General features: G+C 31.3%; 3 protein-coding genes across 3 annotated transcripts in view; 2 read left to right on the forward strand and 1 right to left on the reverse strand.

Annotated features, from left to right (window-relative positions):
- The window catches only part of LOC107447953 (uncharacterized), a 63,593-nt gene that overhangs the window by 12,190 nt on the left and 27,128 nt on the right, over nt 1-24,275 (forward strand). The gene's annotated exons all lie outside the window — the stretch shown is intronic.
- On the reverse strand, nt 791-5,890 carry LOC147804144 (uncharacterized). Its single transcript, XM_087151447.1, has 2 exons — nt 5,419-5,890; nt 791-4,284 (listed from the first exon to the last, which is right to left on the reverse strand). Exons 1-2 carry the CDS (start codon nt 5,888-5,890, stop codon nt 791-793), a joined length of 3,966 nt encoding a protein of 1,321 aa, XP_087007573.1.
- Nucleotides 7,067-12,235, forward strand: LOC147804145 (uncharacterized). The gene has a single exon (XM_087151449.1). The coding sequence runs from the start codon at nt 7,067-7,069 to the stop codon at nt 12,233-12,235; it is 5,169 nt and encodes a 1,722-aa protein (XP_087007575.1).

A 24,275-nucleotide genomic window follows, 5' to 3' on the forward strand; every position in this document is an offset into this window, starting at 1 on the left:
GCAGTTGAAATATAACTTCTGCAGAAGGAAATTTGACGTCATAGAAAGTTGATTGTTTGTGACTCATTATTCAAAATTTATATTACAAAAAATCGAAAAATAAATAAGTAACTAAAAAGATAGATAAATAGAATTTAAAATTCTGATATTTTTCATTTTACTTCATTTATTTATTTTGTTCTATTTAAGAAATAATCTTCAGTTTAATAAAGAAAAAAAGTTTCTTTTCGTACCCTTATATTTCATGCTCTAAAATATATCTTAAAACGCTAAAAATGTCGATCCTAGCATTTTGCTGAAATTTGGAAGTGTGTAGAAGCGTTTTATTTGTGAATTCGAATTTTTTGATCAGAAATTTGTCTGAGTATTTTGTGAAACAAGTAAAATGTTAGTATGGAAATCTTGTATTCATAACCGCTGTTCAATCTAAAATGAATTCCTGTTTTCAATATGAATTGTGGAAAATGTTCCACTTACCTTTAGACCGCCAATTTGATTATTCATAAACCTTTATTGGTTTTAGTTACAAATAGATGAAGATGAATTTACATGAAATGGTAAATGATGATTATAAAGTGATGAAAACCTTTAGTTAGGTACTAGCGCTGCATGGCGCGTCTCTAGTTACATTACATCTACTTCTACTGTTTTTAAGTTTTTGAAAAAATAAAAGTTATTATTTCTGTTGCGCCAGTGGCGCCATCTGGGGATAGTTTTCTGGTATGAGGGGGATGAGGGCTCGTTACATCCTCCCACCTTGAGTTTTGGACGACAAATGTCATGACGAAACTCAATTAGTCAATTCAAGTCTATAAAGTTTTCGACATGGTCGTAAGTATGATCCATGCCGAGTTTTTACGCGCACCACTCTTGTTTTTCCATCTTTGCCGGTGTAAAGAGCTTCTATTTTGCCCAAAAGCCAATTGATGCGTTTGTGGTTATCGTCTCCTACGAGAACGATTTCTCCTTCTTTAACTTGAGAGTCTTTCTTTTTACGGGCAAAATCCTTAAGTTGTCCTAAGTATTCAATTCGGAAACGTTTTCTTAAGTCCTCTCGAATTTTTTGACGATAGGCAAATCGTTTTTTCATCCTGGTGGCATCAATTAAATCAATATCTGGTACTCCAGATTCTTTAAGTTCGTGCAAAAACATGGCAGGTGTTAATGGTATCATGTCCTCTAGATCTTCTGAGATGTACGTAAGTGGTCTGGAATTTATGATGCTTTCAACATCACAAATTACTGTGTATAGCTCTTCATAGAGAAGGTTTGCTCTTCCAAGGACTTTCCGTAAAATTGATTTTAGCATTCCAATCATTCTTTCAAAAAATCCACCCCACCAGGGTGCAGAGGGAGGATTGAACTTCCAGTGAATCTTTTTCGAAGTAGCAAACTCTTTTAGTTTTTCGAAGTCTACTGATTTCAGATCTGCAGCCGCTCGAGTCAGATTTGTGCCGTTGTCAGAGAAAACCGTTGCGGGTCTTCCTCGTCGTGCTATGAACCTTCTAAATGCCAACAGAAAGCTATCCGTGGAAAGTGAAGTCACTAATTCAACATGAATGGCTCGGAAAACCGCACAGGTGAATAGCACGATCCAACTCTTGCTTCCATCCTTTAAAAAGAGTGGTCCGCACAAATCCACTCCAATGACCTCGAAAATCAATGCTTCTCGTACACGATCTTCAGGTAAAGGACCACTTAGCACTTCTGTAGGACGAGCACTGAATCTTTTGCAAGTGACACATTTTTTAATCACTCGTTGAACAGTTTTTCTGCATCTGAGGATCCAATATTGTTCTCTTAGAACTGACATTACAATTTGAGTTCCGGCATGATTTAGTTCTTTGTGTTTATCACGTATAAGACAGTGAGTGACATTATGGTCAGATGGTAGAACAATAGGATACTTAAATGTTCTCAAATCCTGCCTCATGGCTATTCTTGTTCTGACTCGTATAAGGCCTTCATCATCCGTTATAGTTTGTAATGAAGTATAGCAAGGCTTGGTTTCTTCTGCTAGGCATCTGTTCTGCACGTACTTCACAATAACCATTTCAGCATCTTTCATTTCTTCAATAGTCAGCTGTTTTTCGAGGTTTCGTTCATCCGCAGCACTCTTGATGTTTCGATAAAATCTGTAAATCCAAGCAGTTACTCTTATCATTTTTTGATATGATGTTAAAGTATCATATAACGGAATTTGTCCTCTGAATAAATTTGTTGAAGTCACTACTGTTTTTCTTCTTTCAGCATTGATAATGTCTAAATCTGGATCGATAATATCTTTTGGCCAGAGCTGTGGTGGATCTCTCAGCCACATAGGGCCCTCCCACCATTTAGATTGCTTAAGATGCTCTGCAGAACATCCTCGTGAGGGAAGATCAGCTGGATTAAGAGTTCCGGGAACATAATTCCATTCTTCTGGCAAACTAAGAGATCTGATTTCTTGGACTCTGTTGTAAACAAAAGGGGCCCAATTTTCATTCCTTTTTATCCAAAAGAGGGCATTTACTGAATCTGACCAGAAAAATGTTGGAATATTTTCAAGTCTTAAGTCTGATTTAACTCCATGTGCCAGTCTAGCTCCAATTGTACAGGATAAAAGTTCAAGTCTGGGTATTGTGACGGGTTTTAGAGGAGCTACTCGAGATCGAGCTTGAATGAGCTGACATGATGTCGAGTCTTCGTTTTGGCTTCTCAGGAATATGCATGTAGCATAAGCTACCTTGCTCGCATCACAAAAAATATGTAAACTTAATTTTCTCGAACCTTCAGGATTGTCCAAGAGACATCTCGGAATCGTTATATCTTTCAATTGACTTAGTTGTTTTTGCCATTTTTCAAACGTTTTTCTAATAGAAGATGGTAATTCTGCATCCCAAGTGCATTTTAGCTTCCAGCACTCCTGAAGCATGATCTTCGGTCTTAATGTTACTGGACACGTGTAACCAATGGGGTCGAATACTTTGTGAACTTCAGACAGAATTTTCCTTTTGGTTAAAGTCTCAGAGGCCTGCGATGTTTCCTTTAAGTCCAAAGTCAATGAATCAGTACTTAGTTTCCAAATCAGTCCCAAAACTAGTACTTTTCTTTCTTCTTCAGGGATGGCTACTTCTTGTGAATTTAGGATACTATGCTCCCACCCTCTTAGATCGAATTGAGCTCTCTTCAATATATACTGCGATTCAGTCATAAATTTGTGCAAATGTTCTCTATCTTCAACACTGGTTAAGCAATTATCTACATAAAATGATTCTTCTAATTTAACTGCAGTTTCCAGCATTGATTCTGGCGCTTTCTTCAAATGGTACCGTAGGGTGGCTCCCAACAAATACGGACTGCAAGTCAAGCCAAACACCACTCTTCTATGTTGGTAAATTTTGATCTTCGAAAGGTCTCCATTTTCACACCATAGAAATCTTAGGAAAGGTCTATCAGCTTCACTCAGTTGGATCTGTAAGAAAGCTTTTCGAATATCTGCAATGACTCCAATCTTATTTAATCTAAATCTGTTGATCACTGAAGGAATGAGCTCCACAAGATTAGGTTCTTTTTCAAGACAATTATTGATAGAGGGGAAATTTTTTATTTTGGTCGAACCATCAAAAACGGGTCTGATCTTGGTAGTAGAATTTTCTTTTATCACTGCTCGGTGGGGTAAAAAATGTTCATTGGTGGCTGTATCGTCTGGGTCAACCTCTTCGATAATTCCCTCTTGCAACCATTCTTTAAATACCGCTTCATAATCTTCTAATATTTCTGATTTCTTTAAGGACTCAACGCAGTTCTTCAATCTTCTTTCAGCAACACTTCTATAATTAGGCAAAGTAGGGTGATTTAAGATCCATGGAAGGCTCACTTCATATCTCCCATCTTCAAGTACCTTAATGTTGCGATTAAAATGGTCTTCGGTAGCTTTTGCAATTTCTTCTCTTGATTCTTTTTCACCAGGGTCTAATATTCCTAACGTATCTAGTTTCCAGAGATCCGAAATTTTAGCCTGAGCCACATGAAGGGACAAAACTGTGTTGGTACTATTACTGTTTTCAGGATCACGTGTTTTTCCCATAAGTGTCCAACCTAATCGCGTTTCGAATGCAATTAAATTTTCTGAAACCGATTTAATAATACCTGTGAAAAGCTTACCGCAAACGTCGGCTCCGATAAGTAAATCAATTTCTTTAGTTTCTGAATTCGACCCTTCCATGTTTTTATAATCGCAAAATTTAATTCCTAACTTATTCGCTTCTTTTATCCACGAGCCGTCTCTTATTTTAGGAATTTCTGTACAAATTTTTTCCTGATCATAAACTTCAAAGTTACAAAAATAATCCCGATTTAAATCGCTCAAAAAAATTCTGTATTTATTATGCTGATTAGTTCTTTGTAATCCACCGAAAAGACTATGATTTAAGTTTTCTTGCCCTATTGGTTTGTAACCAATTTTATTTATTGTTTCTTTTAAAAGATACGACTTTTGGGACCCCGTGTCTATCAATCCGCGTATAACTATTTCCTTTTGTCCGTTTATTAAGCGAATTGTTAACGTTTGCATTAATACTTCTGGATTACAAGTTTCATTCGATAAAACCGTACTTTCCACTTTACTATCTGTTTTCTTTTCCGGACACATAAATGTATAATGACGTCTAAAACAAATATCGCATTTTACAAAACTCCTGCATTTTTTAGCCGTATGGCCAAAGCGAAAACAAATAAAGCAACAACCGCTTCTCTTTAAAATATCCCTTTTCTCATTCATTTCTTTCATTTTAAATTCATTACAATCCCATAAATTATGTCTATCGGAACCGCAAGAAATACATTTATTTTTCTTATTACTCGATTCATTCAATAAACCAGACGCCGTTGATATGCGATTCTTATTTTGTTTATGCGAATTCTCGCCTCCACTGCTACGCTTTGAGGAGGGGAAGGGGGAACATTCTGAAACTCGTGTTATAGACGAACTCAAGGCCGTGGCTTTTTCTCGGCTAATTACTTCTGTTTTTAAAATATCGAGGATCTCTGATATTTTCCACTCATCATCATTGCTATATTTTTTAGTTATTTCTAACACTATATCTGAAGGAAGTAATTTAATAAGTATAGGACAGAGTAAAGCCCCGTAATTTTCCTGATTAATTCCCAAAGATTCTAAATTTCTTATTTCAGTTTGACAAGAATCAAAAAGTTTTCTTAACGAAAAAATATCTGTTGATTTTTCTACTGGGGTTAAACTCAATAATTTATTCAAATGAGAGTTAATAATCAACGTTTTCTTGCCAAAGCGTTCTTTTAATGTTTCAATTGCTGATACATAATTATTATTTGTTAAACTGAATCCTTTAATCGCATCTGAAGCCGATCCCACTAAATATGTTTTCAAGTAATTAAACTTTTCAACATTCGACAAACCAGTGTTTTTATCTATGGCAGATTCGAACTGATCGTAAAATCTTTGCCAGTCTGCAGGATCGCCAGAAAATTTCTCTATAGTTAAAAGAGGCAGTTTCACAGAAGAAGTTTCATTTATTCTTATATTAGTGTTTATCTTCGGTTCAGAAATGTTCGAATTTAACTCAGGAGACACTACCGAAGTCGACAGTTTTTCTATTTTTCTGTTTAATTTGCTTCTACTTCGTACAATATTTGTCAAATATTCATCACACTTTATAATTTCTGTATCGATTTCATTTACATCCGTAATACCCTGCTGAATTTCGAGATCAATTTCTTTCAATTGTTCTTGTTTTAATATTAATTCAGACATTAACTCATCCAATTCATCTATTGTAACCTTATCGTCTTGATAAATGTTTTCGATTTTGGTTAATAACTTAGTTGTTAATGACCTTATCGTAGTACGCTTTTGTTTGGATTTCTCCATCTTAATTTATAAGCGAACTATTTATACACTTAAAGTCACTATTCTATGAAACTAAATTTCTAATCGAAAATAAACAAGAAATCTCTTAATGGCGGTCCCTGTTCGGGCGCCAGAAAATGTTCAATCTAAAATGAATTCCTGTTTTCAATATGAATTGTGGAAAATGTTCCACTTACCTTTAGACCGCCAATTTGATTATTCATAAACCTTTATTGGTTTTAGTTACAAATAGATGAAGATGAATTTACATGAAATGGTAAATGATGATTATAAAGTGATGAAAACCTTTAGTTAGGTACTAGCGCTGCATGGCGCGTCTCTAGTTACATTACATCTACTTCTACTGTTTTTAAGTTTTTGAAAAAATAAAAGTTATTATTTCTGTTGCGCCAGTGGCGCCATCTGGGGATAGTTTTCTGGTATGAGGGGGATGAGGGCTCGTTACAACCGCTTTAAAACATAGAAGCGAGTTAATTTCTAATTAAATCGAAACACCTATTTCTCTAAAAAAGCGGGTCGGAAAAGTTATACTTGTTTACTTAGTAATTTAATTTCACTGCTATGTGCAGATTTCAAAGAAAAGAAAATGACAAATAGTTTAAGAATTGGAAGGTTGAAAGTTTTTAGGCATTCTTCAATAGCCTACACGCAAAAAGACAAATAGTCCTTTGACATCATTTCTCAACAAGATTGATGTACTTTAATAAGCATTTATTTACTTACAAAACCAGTGGTAAATTCCTAATTGAAGCTCTTTTTCTACAATGAGGTCGTCAATCAATTAAGCTTGAACTCCATTAATAATTGAATAGTGTCAATTCTGCATGTTAATTCCCATTAAACATATAGATGGCGCTGTAAGCGTAAATTGAATTTAATTGTAGAACTGAGTGCTGGAAGCAGCAGTGTATGTGTATGTGTAATGTGTAACGGGCTCACGAGCGAGTCTGTAATGCTGGTACAAAATAAATGAGTATAAAATAAATACAGTCCAATTATTGTGTGTGAGCTATTGATCTGACCAAACTGGTCAAGTGGTCCTCCGAGAACGGAGGTGAGTTAAAACCTATGGATTAAAATACGAATTTCATCACTTAAAAGGTATGTACCAGTTTTGAAATTTGATTGAGATAAATTGTGCATTGACTTTATATTGACTATATATAAATATAAACTATGTTTAAAGGAGCGAAAAAAGAGGACTTAAGGCAAATTGCCATTGAGTTAGGTGAAAATGTTACTGAGACTATGACTATTATTGAGCTAACGAACTTAATAAAAAACAACGAAACATTTGTTAAAGAGCCAGAACTTGCTACTGACATAGCAAATACTATAATTAATGATAGAAAAGCAGAAAAGGAATCGTTGTTACAGTTAGAAAAATTTAAGTTTGAGAGAACAAAAGCAGAATTAGAACTAGCTAAACTGCGAAACGAAAACAAATTTGAGAACTCCGAAAGTACTGAATCGCTGGATTCACTCGTCAAAAGTGTCCGGACTCTAACAGTTAAAGTTCCTAGTAGACCTGAAGGTTGGAGTTATTTTTTCTCATCCTTAGAAAGGGCATTTAACTCTAAAAGTGTACCCGAGAAATACAAGGCAGAAATTCTGCTAAATTTATTAGGAGAAAAGGCCACAAACGTGATTACATATATAAAAGATAACGAGTTAAATGATTATTCTAAAGTAAAATCAATCGTAATAAGAGAATTTGAGCCCACCCCTCAATCGTGTTTAGAACATTTCAAAAATACATTCCGACAACCAAACGAAACACACGTACAATACGCGTCTCGATTGATAACAAATTATGATTATTATTTGAAATTAAGGAAGGTGTCGGATTTCGAAACATTAAAAGAGTTAATCGTATCCGACAAAATCTATCAAACACTTGACAAAGATACCGCATATCATATAAGTATGAAACAGGGAGACGATTGGTTTAAACCCTCTCAATTATCGAAAGAGATCGATCTATACTATACATCGCGTGGGAAAAAATTAGTCAATAGTTTAGAAAACGTAAAAAATCCCCACTCAAAAAATGCTTCGCGAGTATTCTTGTCAGATGCTAAAATTTCTAAATGTGTTTTATCGTGTAGTGAAAATCATCCATTATATAACTGCCCTGCTTATAAAAACTTATCCGTTAATGATCGAGTAGAAGTTGTTAAAACTAATAAATTATGCTTTAATTGCTTAGGAAATAACCACAGAGTATCAAATTGCAAATCTAAGTATTCTTGCCAGAATTGTAAAAGGCGTCATCACGTGACTTTGCATTTCTCTCCTGAGAAAAAACCGTATGAGGCATCGGCGACTGCTAGTCGAAGCGTGCTTTCCCCCACCGCAGCTGAATTTATTACCAATCCTTCTAGAAGTGCGGAAGTTAATCAAAACAAAAACGAAGAATATTTTGCGGCTGCGAGTTTCGATTCGAATTCAATACAATCAAAATGTGTTTTGCTTAGTACGATTATTTGTTACATAAAAGATAATGTAAACAATTTAATTCCTTGCCGGGGTTTGCTTGATGTGGGTGCGAATTCGAATTTTATCAGCAAAAGGTTATCTGATAGACTTAATTTAAGGAAAGAAAAAATAAATGCCTCAGTGTCAGGATTAAATGAATTGTCATTAGAAATAAAATCACGAGTGAGTACTACCATTACAAATGAGGAGGGAAATTTTAATTTAGATTTAAACTTCTTAGTTGTTCCAAGAATAATGGATTTTACTCCATCTAAACCAATTCAATGCAGTTTCCCAGAATTAAGAGATGTGAAATTGGCGGATTTAAGTTTTAACAGGCCAGGTCCTATTGATATACTTATAGGCGCGGAACATTTTTATGAAATTATGAGGATAGGGCAAATACAACCCCCTAATACAAAGTTAATTTTACAAAATACGGTATTCGGTTACGTTGTAAGTGGGAGCATACCAACAAAAAATTATGATAGGGTTCACTGCGGATTAATTAAAGATAATACGGAATTAGAAAAGTCCATTAGTAGATTTTGGGAGCTAGAGTCCATTGGCATTAATGACGAGAATGAAAACATTGACGAAAACGAAGCCCTTAAGAACTTTAATGACACAGTGAGTTTTAAAAACGGGCGATACGAGGTAGCCTTACCTTGGAAGAAGAACTGGCAGGAGTTAGATGATAATTTGAACATTGCAAAGAAGAGACTTGACTCCCTGATTAAAAGAATGAATCGTGATAATTCACTATACTTAGAATATTGCGAAACTTTAAAAATTTATTTGAGAGAAGGAATAATTGAGAGAGTATTGGATCATTCAAAACCAAACGATAAGCCTGTGTTTTACTTGCCCCATTTGATTGTCAATAAAAAGGAGAGGTTAACCACCAAAATGAGAATAGTGTTCGATGCTAGTGCACATGGAATCGGACAATTATCTCTGAATGATTGTTTGTTTCAAGGGGTTAATCTGAATCCAAATATCTTTTATCTTCTGATCCATTTTCGTTTAAATAGAATTGCATTTCTGGCTGATATCGAGAAAGCATTCCTCCAGATATCCTTGAGTGATAGAGACAGAGACGCTGTGAGATTTCTTTTTGGAAAGGATCTAAAACATATAGAGATCTACAGATTCAAGCGAGTAATATTTGGAGTGAATTCTAGTCCATTTTTGTTGGCAGCTACCATTAAAAAGCATATAGAAAAATATCGTGAAGAGTTTCCATCCACAGTGCAAGTACTTGATGACTGTTTATACGTTGACGATTTGATAGCTGGAGAGGACAGTGAAGAAGCAGCCTTTGAAATTTCTAAAAGAGCGAAACAAATCATGGGAGATGCTGGAATGAACCTAAGGAAGTGGATTTCGAATGATGAAAATCTTATGACAAAATTGAATGAAGAAAGATTTGATCTACTACACCCAGAGGACCTCGAAGGAAGTCTGCATCGAGTCCTAGGCCTTTCTTGGAATCCACTTAGTGACTTTATCACCGTGGAGATAGATAGCTTGCTTGAATTTCTTCAACAGGATAAAAATACCAAACGATTTTTGCTAATGGCTGCAGGAAGAATATTTGACCCTTTAGGTCTTCTCACTCCCTTCACCATCAGATTTAAATGTTTATTTCAAGAGATCTGGCAGAGGAAAATCACCTGGGATGAAGAGTTGCCACCCGACATTGCAAAAACGTGGAAGAAGTGGTGTACAGAAGTTTCTCAACTAAAAGATCTTAAAATTCCTAGACATGTGATGAGTCCTACAGGTGATGAGAATTTATGTGTCGAAATCCACACATTTTCAGACGCTAGTATCAAGGCCTATGGAGCCGCCGTGTACATAAAAATACGAGTCAAAGATCAAATCATTACCAATCTTGTGTCTTCTAAAACCAGAGTTGCACCCTTGAAGAAGATTACACTACCGAGGATGGAACTCATGGGTGCTGTGCTAGCATCAAGATTAGCTAAAGAGGTGAAGAAAGTAATCGACCAAAAACATCAATCAACAAGCTTTTTCTGGACTGATGCTAAAATCGTACTCTACTGGATTCAGAGTTCAACCAAACGATGGAAACCTTTTGTGGCGAACCGTGTAAAAGAGATTCAAGCATTGACAGCCCAGACATCATGGCACCACTGTGCTAGTAGAGACAATCCCGCTGACATGCTAAGCAGAGGTGTGACTGTTGACGTTCTTCTTGGCAGTGCGAAATGGTGGTCTGGTCCTGACTTCCTAAAAGAGAACATTCCTGACGCTTATGAGGAGCAAACTGTTCATGAAGAAGAGTACCAAGTTGAACTTAAAAAGAACTGTGATTCCCATTTAGTGACATTAATTTCTATAGATAATGCTTCCCTTTTTGAGAAAATTCTTACCTTATCTAACAATTATACTAAAATTATTCATGTATTGAGTTTTCTTTTCAGATTCATTTACAATTGTAAAAATCCAGATGCAAGAAAAATTGGTCCCTTGTTAGTAAGTGAATTAAACGCAGCTGAAATTTGGTTGTTAAAATGTTTACAACGAAGTGAGTTCCCAGAAGAAATCAAAAACTTGGAAAAAGGTAAGCCTGTTCCGAGGAACAGTAAGTTGTCTTCATTGTGTGTTTTTCTAGATGAAAATAAGCTGATGAGAGTTGGTGGTAGATTATCTCTGTCAGACTTGCCTGTTAATTCTAAGTTCCCCATCATTTTACCGGGTAAGAATTCTTTAACCACCATAATTTTGAGATATTGTCATTTAAAATATTTGCACTTGGGACCACAAGCATTATTATATCAAGTTCGACAAAAGTTCTGGCCTCTTAATGGTAGAAATAATTGTAGGAAAATTGTACATAGTTGTATCACATGTTTTAAAAACAAACCTGTTATGAGTAATCAAATAATGGCTGATCTACCAAAAGAGCGTACAAGACCTAATTATCCATTTAACATCACGGGAATTGATTTTTGTGGCCCATTTTCTATTAAGTTCAAAAACCAGAGAAAAGGGGTCACAAATAAGGTTTATGTTGCTGTTTATATTTGCTTGTGTACCAAGGCAATTCACTTAGATTTTGTAACTGATTTAACTTCTCAATCGTTCATTGCCAGTCTAAAACGTTTTTTTGGGAGACGGGGCAAGTGTGCAAAAATTATGACCGATAATGCAAAAACATTTATCGGTGCTAACATTGAGATTAAGAAGTTAAGGAAATTGATAAATTGCCCAGATGAGACGTTAGCCAGTTATTTTACTAATGAAGGGATTGATTGGAAATTTATCCCACCAAGGTCACCAAACTTCGGGGGAATTTGGGAGGCTGGTGTGAAGTCGTTTAAGTTCCACCTAAAAAGAGTAATTGGCAATCAAAATTTAACTTTAGAAGAATTCTTGACAATTTTGACTGAAATCGAAGGTGTTTTGAACTCCAGACCTCTCACTCCACTATCACCGGAGTTTGATGAATTTGAAACTCTATCACCTGGTCATTTCTTGATAGGTAGGCCCATCACCTCACTCGCTGAACCCCAACTAATAGATATAACTGAGAATAGGCTTTCTAACTGGCAAAAGATTAATAAGTATAGTCAGAGAATATGGAAGTTGTGGAAAAGGGATTACCTTAATAATTTACAGGAACGTAATAAATGGAAATTTGAAAAGAATAATGTAGAAATAGGAACCCTGTGTTTGATAAAGGAAGAGAATTTACCATCTACGCAATGGTTAGTAGGACGAATTGTTGAGGTGATGCCTGGCCGTGACGGAAAAATAAGAGTAGTGAAGTTAAGTTTACCTAATGGCAAACAACTTCAAAGGAATATTCGTGACATTTGTATTCTTCCCATAGAGTAATTGTGCAAATAGAAAATTAGCTTTAGTTTATATCTCAATGTCTGCTTTATGTCACAATGTTATTTGTATGATTCATATGTATATATTTTTTTTCTCTGTATAACATTATATTGTTAATTGTGTAAAATTTATTGAAATTTGCAATTTCAATCGTGGGGAGTGTTAATTCCCATTAAACATATAGATGGCGCTGTAAGCGTAAATTGAATTTAATTGTAGAACTGAGTGCTGGAAGCAGCAGTGTATGTGTATGTGTAATGTGTAACGGGCTCACGAGCGAGTCTGTAATGCTGGTACAAAATAAATGAGTATAAAATAAATACAGTCCAATTATTGTGTGTGAGCTATTGATCTGACCAAACTGGTCACTGCATTATTTTTTTCTTTGGGACAAACATTTTTTAAATTTACTTTTCCGTTTTTTTCAGTTATAGTTATGGTAGTTATGGATACATATTTTATAAAAAGGAAAAGAAACTTATTTTATTCCTAATAGAATAATCTTAAACTACGATTTTGTAATATAATATAATATAATATAATATAATATAATATAATATAATATAATATAATATATAATGCAATGCAATACAATATTATTTGATATGTTCCATCATATCATATCATATAAAACAACATAAATAAACAATACTAAGCAATCTAAATAAATTATATATATATATATATATATATATATATATATATATATATATATATATATATATATATATATATATATATATATATATATATATATATATATATATATATATATATATAATTTAAAACTTATTAAGAATTAATTAAAAAATTGAAAATTAAATTAATTTAAAATCTGGATAAAAATTAATATAAGTAAATTTATTAAAAATTAACTAAAAATTAGTATAAAACCTAATAATAATTGCAAATAATATAAATACAAAACTTGAACAAAGAATTATTTAAATTAAAATCGAAAAAATTAATAAAATAAGGCAAATATGGAACTGAAAGGAAGATAATAAACTGAAATAAATTAATCTTCATTTTCAAATAGTTTAAAAAGAAGAAAATAACTTTTAACTTTTAAAACGAAAAATGTAGGGCGCATCATTTATGTATAATTGCTATCACCACCGAAACTCCTCCTTCTGCTAACTCTTTCAAAAGTTATGCCTTGCTTTTTTGTTTAATGTGAGACAAAAACAAAATTATTTTCTCTGTTGTAAACTATCTGAAAAATTTAGTTATTTATTGAATAGTTATTTATTATCTAGTTATTAAGTACTTTATTATTGTTTTCCTTTATTATTATTTTTGATAATAATCAACCATTAATTAAGAAGAGCAATAAATCTTAAAAAACAGAAAGTATGAAGTTCAAAATTAAAAAGTAAAGCAATTAGAAAAAAAAAATATAGATGAATTACACATTTATCTAACAATCCCATTTAGCTCTAATTAGAATTTGGAAAAAAACAATGTTGATTTTATCGTCAGAATTCCTTTGTCTTTCTTTTCGGTCACATTTAGAGAGTTATATACGAAATATAGCTCATAAAATAAACAATTTTTAATGACTTATAACCGGAAAGAATGTATTTTGGTCATTAAATTTCAAAGAGGTGCATGCTTCAGAGGGTCATAGTAGTCATGGAACGTTAAAAACCAGCTTTGCTTTCAAAATTTGTGCTTCGAGCGCAGCTGGTTTTGTTCAGCTGGAAAAAGGAAAATTGTCTGTTTCATTAAAGAATGTTTTCTACCGTTATAACGTCGAGGTTCAATAAACTACGTATCTAGAGATATTGATTTGCGGTTAATTTCTGAATGTTCATCACTTATTAACTATAGTTTCGATTATAATCTGCAGTAAAGAGTCTTATTTTTTCATTTTCTAATTTCAAACTTGATAAAATGAATAAATGAATAGAATAAATAAATAAATAAATAAATGGAGAATAAAATTAATTAAATAAGTAGAATAAATAAATGAATAAATAGAATAAACAAATAGAATGAATAAATAAATAAAAAATGAATTTAATTAAATAATTGAATAACTAAATAAATAGAAAAGGAAATGAATGAATTAATTAAATGAATATATAGATTAAATATATACATGAAGATTATATATAGATAAATAAAGATGAAATAAATAGAATAAATAAATAAATAGAAAAATAAAATTAAGCAACTAATTAAATAAGTAAATATATAAATAAATAATTACATTTGTATGTATCCTATGAATTATTTAAAATTCTTAGGTACAATAACCAGGCAATTTATAAAAATCCTGATTTTCTTAACAAATGATGAAACGCAAGAATATATTTGGATAATTTCATAATACACCTTATCTAGTCATTGTATATGATAACTCTACATTCTGCACTGGATCAAATTAAGGGAAAAAATACCGGTACTCAGGGTGCCGGTGCTTTTTATCGTAGAATACATGACATGTTACCGTAAACATGTTACGGAACAAAAAAAAAAAAAAAAAATTGATGTACCGTGAAAATTGGTGATTTTTACGGTAATAATTAGTTTTAAATCACTGAATCGCTAATGAAATAAATACTAATGTAAAAATTACGACACGATATTTTACGGTAAAAATGAATTTTACGGATGATGTATCCAAAGTGATGGTAATTTATGCTGTAATTTGATCCGGAGTTTTTTTTATAGTGTATGTTGTGGAAAATGGTCTTTAGACGAAGTATGAAAATTTTTTATGGTAAGGCTATTTTTTGAAAGGCATTCAATCCACAAAAATACAAATGTTATTTAAAAAAAGATGATGAAAGACTGTGTTTAAGGAAGTTCATTATATATGTAAATAAATGTATTATATGCGTAAATGAATAAAACAGTGGCATTCTATAGAATTCACTGTTATTTTATAGATAGCTAATGTATTTCATTTTTTGCTGGTTTATTATTTGGCATTCTATGGAATGCTTAAATAATGAGTGAAATGCTCAAACGTTTCATATTTTGCCGACAAATTATCGGTGGCATTGTCGTAGTTCAAACATGTCCGGTTGAATATATACCGTGCAACATTATTAGAGAGTTCTCCAAAAATAAATTTTGGCCAGTCATGATTATATTAGTTATATTTATCTCTTCGGAATTTTTAGAAATTCCAAATTTTTTTTAGAATTTTTATCTCATTCGGCTCCTGTGTAATGCATTTCATAATTAAATCAATCCCCCCTTTTTTTTTAAAAAAAAAACCCATCTTTTTTACAGTTTTAGTTTTATTTGCATTATTGATAAAACGTTTAACATAATTCATTTATTATTAAAATTTTTGAAGTATATTTTTAGTCCATTAAAATTAATAATCAATATTTTCTTATTTTTTATTTTATAGAAAACTTTGTTTTCTTTCTTTTGTCTGCCTTTCGTTTTTCGCCTTTTTTTAAGGTACGGTTTTTGCTTTTTTTGAGGAAAATGGAGATGTTCTAAGGAAGAAAATTTATTTTAGTCACACAGGCGTGCCTTTGTTTCCGATGTATTTTTCTATGTTGAATTGAGTAAAAGATTTTTGTTACGACCATAGTATTAATAGTTTAGAAGTTATAAGGGTTTTATGTACAAAAAGTACAATTTTGCAATCGTATATATTTACGCATCTGACATTGATACAAAAGAGTGAAGCATTGTAAGTCTTTTCGATTAATCAAACAGGACCAAACTTGAGCCAAAAGGACTAATATTTTAAAAGTTGCAATGGATTTCTTTATTGCACTGGATTTTTTTTTGTATAATGGATTCTTTTGTATTTTGTAATGGATATTGCAATGGTTTTTCTGTATTGCTATGGATTTTTTTTTTGTGTAGTGGATTCTTTAGTGTATTTTTTTTTTTTGGTCCGATCGTCTCGGGATTAGTTCCGTTCATTTCAGCGTAAAAAGATGAATAGGAAATAACCTCTAATTTGCCTGTCTAGAAGAAATTCAAATCATCCTCATTTCCCTTTAAAAAAAAATTAAAAAAACTAATTTCGTGCATTTTTTTACAAACATAATAGAAATCATTTATGATCCAGCTCCACCAGCTTGATTTAAAATACTTTCGCATTCATTTAACAACTCGAAAACAGATATTTTCTACTTATCTTCTTTTCTGCACAATTCCTAAAATTTCATTAAAAATTTTCTGAAATAAAGACACTATTTAAATGCCAAACATCTCACATGATGATTATTCGGTAATGGCTGCCCTTAACGTGCCAAAATCAAGTTGAAAACTTGTGAACTAAATGTATGGGGTGTAAATTAATATGAAAGCAAAACGCAATCAAACATGAAAGTTATAGAAATTTAATGAATCAGTTCTGAGGAAGGCAGGAATAAAAGCATCAAAGCCTATTTGATTGTCGAATGAAACAGAGAGAAGCTGAAGGACGGCTATTATAACACTTCCAAGATACATCAATCAACCACATTGGATTTTATGCTTTTCATACTGTCACCGATTTACTAGTTATCCGATTGATTTTGATAGAGTTTTTGTTTCGAATTCACTTAGATATAATTTTTTCTTCTTCTAAATGTTAACATTCTATCCGTAAAGTTTTGTAAATAATTTAAGAAGTTTTGAGAATTTAAGTTTTTATTCGATATTAAGTAGAATTCGTCTGTTTAAAATCATCTCGCATACTTTATTACAGCAAAAACGTGTACACCGTTATTAATGTATACATTTAGAGTTTTGTCAAAATTGGAGTTAAATATATATTCGAATTATCAAGAGGGTAAAATGCAAAATATATCAAAACCAGTTTGATTGTTTGAGAAAAGTTGGAGGTGTATCTAATCATTGCCTTTCACCTCCACTGTTTTCTCAGACAAATCAAGTAGGTTTTGGTGTTTTCAGTCCCGCTTTCTTTTACAGAGATTCGTTAGGTTTCGATAATGTTTTTGTTTCTAACTCGCTTAAATAATTTATGATTCCTAATGTGTACACTTTTTCAATTTATCCAATTTATCGAAATCATACCTTCGGAATCGTTCGAATTTTTTCGGAATCATATATTTTTTTATGATTTAGATTCAAAATATTTAGAGTAAACGCAGCGGTTATGGAACATACTGCATACAGCTCACAATCAAAGAATTGAATTACTTGTTACAAAACTAATACGTTCAATATTTATACAAACAAATTACGTTCGTAGCCGTGAAATCTTTATAACCTGTGTACATTGTGAATCGATTTGGATATTTCTGCATTCTGAATACCAATTCGCAGTAAATACATTTCTAATTACATGTTTTCCCCCATTTATTTTTGAATACACACAAAAAATTACATTAGTAGAATAGTTAGGAAATCACGTAGTTTTATATTATAACAAAATATTTCGTCAGATTCGTCTGCTTAATGCTCATCAAACACTATACTAACTGTAACACTTTTTTTCTCTCCATCTTTTGTTCTAATCATCAAACACTTTCTTTTTCTACATAAAAGGCAGCAGTGATTATTTTTCACACAGGTGCTCGACGTTGATTAGAACTATCGCCATTTCCTGTGCTCAATTGAGACGAATGAGGTCTCGAGGACACTTTTACCGCTTTTTTGAATTAGCAATTTTCTTTGCAATTGTTGTCATATTTCGGTAGAATAAATTAACTCTTTCATTTTCAACCTTGGAAATAGTCTATAAGTAGTTTCTCGTTAATATTTGTTCTGCTTGTTGCAACTACACAATTGCATCTTTGTTTTTTTCTTTACCTTTAAGCTTTTCACGTGTTCTGCGGGTTTTAAGGAAACTAATAGTTTCAAGCTTACAAGAAAAAATAGTTTTAAAATTCGGAATCATTCCTTTTTTTATAAATTAGATTCTAAATATTTATTGTAAACGCAGCGTTTACAGAACACCCTAGTATATAGCTCACAATTAAAGAATTGAATTGCTAATAACAAAGCTTTTATTCAACGAATTACGCTGGTAGCCATGATATCCTTATAACCTATATTCATTGTGAATCGATTTGGAAATTTCTACATTCTGGACAATTCATATTTTATACATTTCTAATTGTATGTTTTTTTCCCCTTTCATTTTTGAATACACACAAAAAAATTACATTTAATAGAATAGTTAGGAAATCATGTTGTTTTATATACTACAACAAAATGTTTCGCCAGATTCGTCTGCTTTATGCTCATCAAACACTTTTCTAACTAAAGCACTTCTTTTGGTCTTGAGTTCTAATCATTAAACACTTTCTTTTTCTACATAGAAGGCAGCAGTGATTATTTTTCACGCAGGTTTTCGACTTTGATTAGAACTATCACCATTTAATGTGCTGGATTGAGACGAATGAGGTCTCGAGGACACCTTTGCCGCTTTTTTGAATTAGTAACTTTCTTTGCAAATGTTGTCATATTTCGGTAGAATAAATTAACTCTTTCATTTTTATCCTTGGAAATAGTCTAAGAGTAATTTCTCGTTAATATTTGTTCAGTTTGTTGCAATTTTACTATTGCATAATTTTCTTCTTTTAAGCTTTTTGTGTGTTACAACTCTGCGGTTTTTAAAACAACTAATAGTTTTTAGTTTACGAGAAAAACTAGTTTGAAAATTTGAATATTTTTTAATGGTTATTTTAATTTATTAGAAACTCATAATTTTTACACTAATCAGTACCTTTGCACTGATTGTTATGTGAACTGCGAACGATTTCTTTATCTACTAAATGAAAATTAATACAACGAGAGTACCTAATATAATCATAATTCAATTATGAACTAATTTTAAGTTTTAATGAAACTTATTTGTTTTAAACACAACAAATATAATATGAGAGAAATAGAATTGGGTACTTCGAGCTCGAGAAGTGATTATGCCAAATCATGTTAAGATTTAAATCAGATTTACTTGGATGCCTGTAAGCGATGTCACGCGTGTGTGTCGAAACTGATTGGCTTCTGAATCGAGAAATGACGTCACTTGTAGGTATCCATTTTCGGTAGTAGAAGGATGTAGGTATTATCTATCAGTTAATAAGATTTTAAATTTTAAAAAATATTACTTTTATTTTACAACATTTTTACTCTGATGTTTGTGTCAGCACTATAAAGGAATCATGTAAATTGAACCAAATTTACATGAAATGTAAAGATTTGTAAGGCATGCATATAATTTGAATTACGAAGCGATTGCGATGCACGTGCAATACTATTATACACGCTTATTTATATACATAGACATAGCATGAACGAAATTTTTAAGGGGGCATGCTGATTTTTTTGGGGGGGAAAAAAACTTTTTTTTTTTACTTCAGAATACACTTTATATTAAACATGTCATGCTGCATTTGTCATGCTGCAAAAACAAAACACTAAATAAGAGGCTTACGGAAAAAATAAAAAAATTCATGAAATTGAAGTGTAATTTTCTGCTATTAACAGGGCTAGTAACAATAATTTTGCTTCAACAATATTTTATAACTCCTCTATAGAGATATTTTCTTAAGATATATTTGCAGAAAATACATGAAAGCAGATTTCGGCGAGTATGAAAATCTGCAACATCGCTTACAGGCATCTAACTGCATTAAGATATTAACATAATTTTTGTTTAAATTAAAATTTCATTGATTACCATAATAATATTAATATTTATCATTATTAATAATTGGTGCAAATAAAACATTCACATAAAATAAAAAGATAACAATACTTTTATGTTAATCTAATGATTTTTGAAAGGAAATAAAACGCTTGCGTAATTTTTAATACTATACTGGAGAGAACAGTTTCTTTAAATCACCTTTTTTTTACCAACTGATAACTTTTGAACTTTTCAAAACTGATAACATCAATCAGGATATTAAAGAGGAAGTGATGATTATTCTAAAAATAAGCTGATTTGAAAGCAATCGTATTGAATGTTTTGATTTATCTTCGAAAATCTGATTATTTTGTTTATTTTTTTTTTTCGTGGAGTAGAATATTTATATTGCCCAATTTTATATTAAAAAAAATAGTGTGATGTTATTTACATTTTATAGTAAATGCTAATCAGACTGCATGCTATAGTTGTTATAAATCACCGTATTATATTTCATTTAAAGTTGAATAGCCTTGTTATTTAATACAAACTTTATTTCATACAATACTTAAAGTAATATTAATAAATGATGAAGTCTAATAATCAGTTAATGCTCTTATTTTGTTCGTTTTTTCGAAGCGAAACGCATATAAATATAATCATCATTAGATTACTAACTAAATAATCCCAAGAAACAGAAGCGGTATGATCTTACCAGAATAAAACCTTCATTCGCTTCAAAAATATATAAATAGGAAAAAACAGTTGACGTGTTTCAAGCTCTCAAAAATAGGTGCTCATTTTCAAGACTTGTCAGACGGGAATGAGAAAAAACAAAAGTGATTTGAATTATAATACTTAAAGTCGCCAACGAAAAATGGAAAAATAAAGGTGAGAAACAAAACACGAAAAAACACTTTAGCTGAGAGAGAGGGAAGAAAAGAAGATGAAAAACGGAACAAGAAAAACCACAGTGGCTGAGAGAAGCAAATCAGGGTAAAATGCATTTCCAATGCGTTATGGAGGGCTCGTGTACGATATCTTTGTAATATTGAAATTTTAATATATCTGTACTTAATATTTTTTTAATATATCTGTACTTATATATTTTTTTCATATATCTGTACTAATATTTTTGTTTAAACCGAAGAAAATTTGCATCAATAGTTAATGAAATCTAAAGCTTATTTTAAAATATTTTATTTATTTTTTTTATTAAGTGTAGGAAATATGAACGAAACATTTCATACTTGGAACAACAATCTTTAAGATTGTTGTCTTTATTCTGATAGGTTTTATAACAACAGTGTTTCAGACAGTTGTTCCTTAAACAAAGATTTTATTCTGTTGTTTCCTAGAGAATCTTTTTAAAACTCCAATAAATAACACGCATTTTAATAAAAATAAGTATAGTTCCTAGCTTAATTAAAATCGTTTGAATTTGCTATTTAAAAGTGAGATATTAAGTGTTATATAAAAGCATCGTATGATCAAAATTTGATTAACGTTGATGGATCAACCTGAACTATTTACACATTTACCGCTAATTTTTAACGCTTCGTTTTATTGAGCCGCAAACGAACGAGGATGCTTTTGTAACAATTCTTAGCAAAAGAGGTCACTGAAACAAACAATTCTGTATCCTCCCCTTATCACAATTCTTTTCTTGCGGTTCTTTAATTGTTCTGCTACTAAAAAAGGATTTCATTCTTTAGTATCGATATCCCCCTGTGTCACCTGCTATAAACATTGACCAGGTGCCAGATTTAGTTGAAGAGTGAGTCTGGTTTTATTTTTATTTATTTATTTTTTCGAAATCACTCGACCGTGTCATTATTTACAGCTACACTAATTTTTTTTTTCATTACTTACCTTGCTCACCCACCGTTTTGTTTGAGAAGCTGAAAGTAAAAATTTCCCAGACGCAGACGATTTTTTAATTTATTTTTTGAAAGCGATTTTTTTTATTTTTTCTGTACCAAACGATTTCAGTTGCGATAGAAATTAATCTATTCCCAACGACTTTTCATAATTGTTTATTCACAGACAAATGGAATTTATAAAACTAGTTTAAGGAGAGAAAAAAACTAAAACATGCTAGGAAAAATAACACTTTCACTTTAAACCTGGAAATTTTAATGCCATCGATATCGATATGCATTTTTCTTTCTACTTGTGTATTTTTCAGAAGTTGTCAAAAAATTCTATTCTTATCGGTTAGCTGGGCGCAAGTAAATTCAACTAGTTTATTTATTTATTATTATAATTTTTTTTTTTGAATGGACGTTCACAAAAAAAAAAAAAAAAAAAAAAAAAATGGAATGAAATAAAAGAAAATAAAAAAATAGTAGAATTTATTTACGCCTGACAGACCGTAAAGTATCAGTAATTTTTTGTAGCTTCTTTTTTCCCCTTTACCCCAATAAGTAAATAATTTTCTTCAAATTAATTCTGATTTTGTCAAATTAATCTGATTTCAAATTAATATATCTATATTTTAAACCTTTCTTTGCTATTTTTAGGAATTGAGTGTGTATGTGTGGGTGTTTTTTTTAAATTTTTTTTTATATTATTTGATAAAATGTTTAAAATGTAGCTCTGCAGCTCTATTTTGCATTATTAATCTTAAATTATTAATCTTTGCATTATTAATCTTGCATCTGCAGCTTAAAATGGTAAAGCATTTTTTTGGTTTTTCAAGCATTATTTTCTTTCTCGAATTTATTTATATCTGCGTTGCTTCCAATTCCTCTTAAAGCAACGTTGGGAAGTTAAAAGAATATGTGGGAGTAATGCAATATTCACGGCGTCATAAAGCCCACCAGTCGAAGTGGTCATCTCTTTTGACAGACTCCACCCTTCTACTGAATATTTTAAGATTCGAAGGACAGTATTCTGGTGACGTAAAATGATTATCTATCACAATGAACTATAATGAACTCATATTTCTTGAGAATAAAGGTGCATTTTATATTAAGTATTATTAAAATCTTTTATCTGATACTTTGGATGGTAAATTTAAAAAGAAAAAATCCAAAAAAAATCAGATTTAAATTAAAAGAAAAAAATTAGATTTGAATGAAATATCTACGATTTTGGGATTTTTTTCAGCAAAAAAAAAAAAAAAAAAAAAAATCATGATTTTTGCCAACCGTGGTTTCCGGTCAGTATTGCGGTTGAATGTTTGAATTTTTTTAAAAAATAACATGCAGAAGTTTGGTCAAACTTGATTAATATAGATTGATTAAAATTGATTAAAAATTCACTAAATTGAGCCAGCTTAAAGTAGGGCTTTTCCTATTTAGTTAAAATTTGGTATTTCGTGTCTGTATTGTACCCAGAACTTTTATTTTTTAACCAACTTAAAGCGACAAAGGGGCATCGAATGTATACATTTTTTTGGACCTTTTTAACCAATATTCTTGAAAAAATCGCATCGGTCAAATTCAAATTTAGATTCAAAATTAGAAAATATTCTTGACTTTCAAGCCTTTTTTTTCCCCCAGTTTAACATAACATAGTTTGTATTTTAAAGTTACAAAAAAAAAAAAAAAAAAAAAAAAAAAAAAAAAAATTACTAATAAATGAAAATTGCACAAAATGGAGAAACACTAATTGACATATCCCTCCCACTGTACACTTACTTCTGGCGAACATTATTGGCGAGACCACGATTTTATCAGAAAATATTTTACTGTATGATTGAAATAGAAGGGTTGCTTTGAGTGCAGTACACCAACCCTTGTCAAAGGAGGGGCGGATAAGATGTTAGAAGCGCAGTGCACTTCTTCTTCTTCTTCTTTGTCAGCGCAACAGCCCCTTGCAAGCCTTAGGTTTGCGCAATCAACAATTACCGGCATTTATAGGTTAAGCAAATATGTAATGGAAACTTTTCAATAAGGAAAAAAAAAATCCATTTTTTTTAAACTTTTGGTTTTGTACGTAATACAATAACTTGTTCTTGTACGTTTTTTACGTTGCTGAAAAAAAAACACTTAATGATTAAATAATCTGCGTAAACAATTTTAATTTTTGAAATTTTTTCAGCTATCTAGATTACCAGTTTTGGTATAAGAAAGGGCGTTTGGCAAAAACTCAGAACATCTTATCCTCCTAAGGAAGTTGTAATATTGCGATATTTTTTTCTTAATTTTTGACAATACTTATTTAATAATACAGATTTATTTTAAGTCCTTCCAAAGCTTTTTGATTCAAACATGAAAAAAAAAATTATTTTCTTATTTATTTCCATAGAAGTTACTAACTGCTATTATTATTATCGTACTGTTATTATTATTCTATATTAAATTATTTTAGGAATACTAATTTGTTTCTTAGGGATACTAATTTGGGGACATAATCCGCCAGTGCTAGATCATGCTGATCATTGAGTTTATCTGACAAAACATATAAAAAAAAATATTAAAGAATGTGCAAAAAAATCTAATTTTTTAATGAGAGATATAAGCAAGCAAA

Source organism: Parasteatoda tepidariorum, chromosome 9, assembly GCF_982258835.1.
Source record: "Parasteatoda tepidariorum strain Cologne lab strain chromosome 9, Ptep-v5.0, whole genome shotgun sequence".
NCBI classification, from domain to species: Eukaryota; Metazoa; Arthropoda; class Arachnida; order Araneae; family Theridiidae; genus Parasteatoda; species Parasteatoda tepidariorum.

Bases quoted from the DNA above. Each gene is read 5' to 3' on its own strand.
- LOC147804144 (XM_087151447.1), bottom strand. From the start codon at position 5,890: ATGGAGAAATCCAAACAAAAGCGTACTACGATAAGGTCATTAACAACT. The intron at 4,285-5,418 runs GTTTGTCGAATG...AAATTTGTACAG, and splicing joins TGCCATAGATAAAAACACTG to AAATTCCTAAAATAAGAGAC.
- LOC147804145 (XM_087151449.1), top strand. From the start codon at position 7,067: ATGTTTAAAGGAGCGAAAAAAGAGGACTTAAGGCAAATTGCCATTGAG.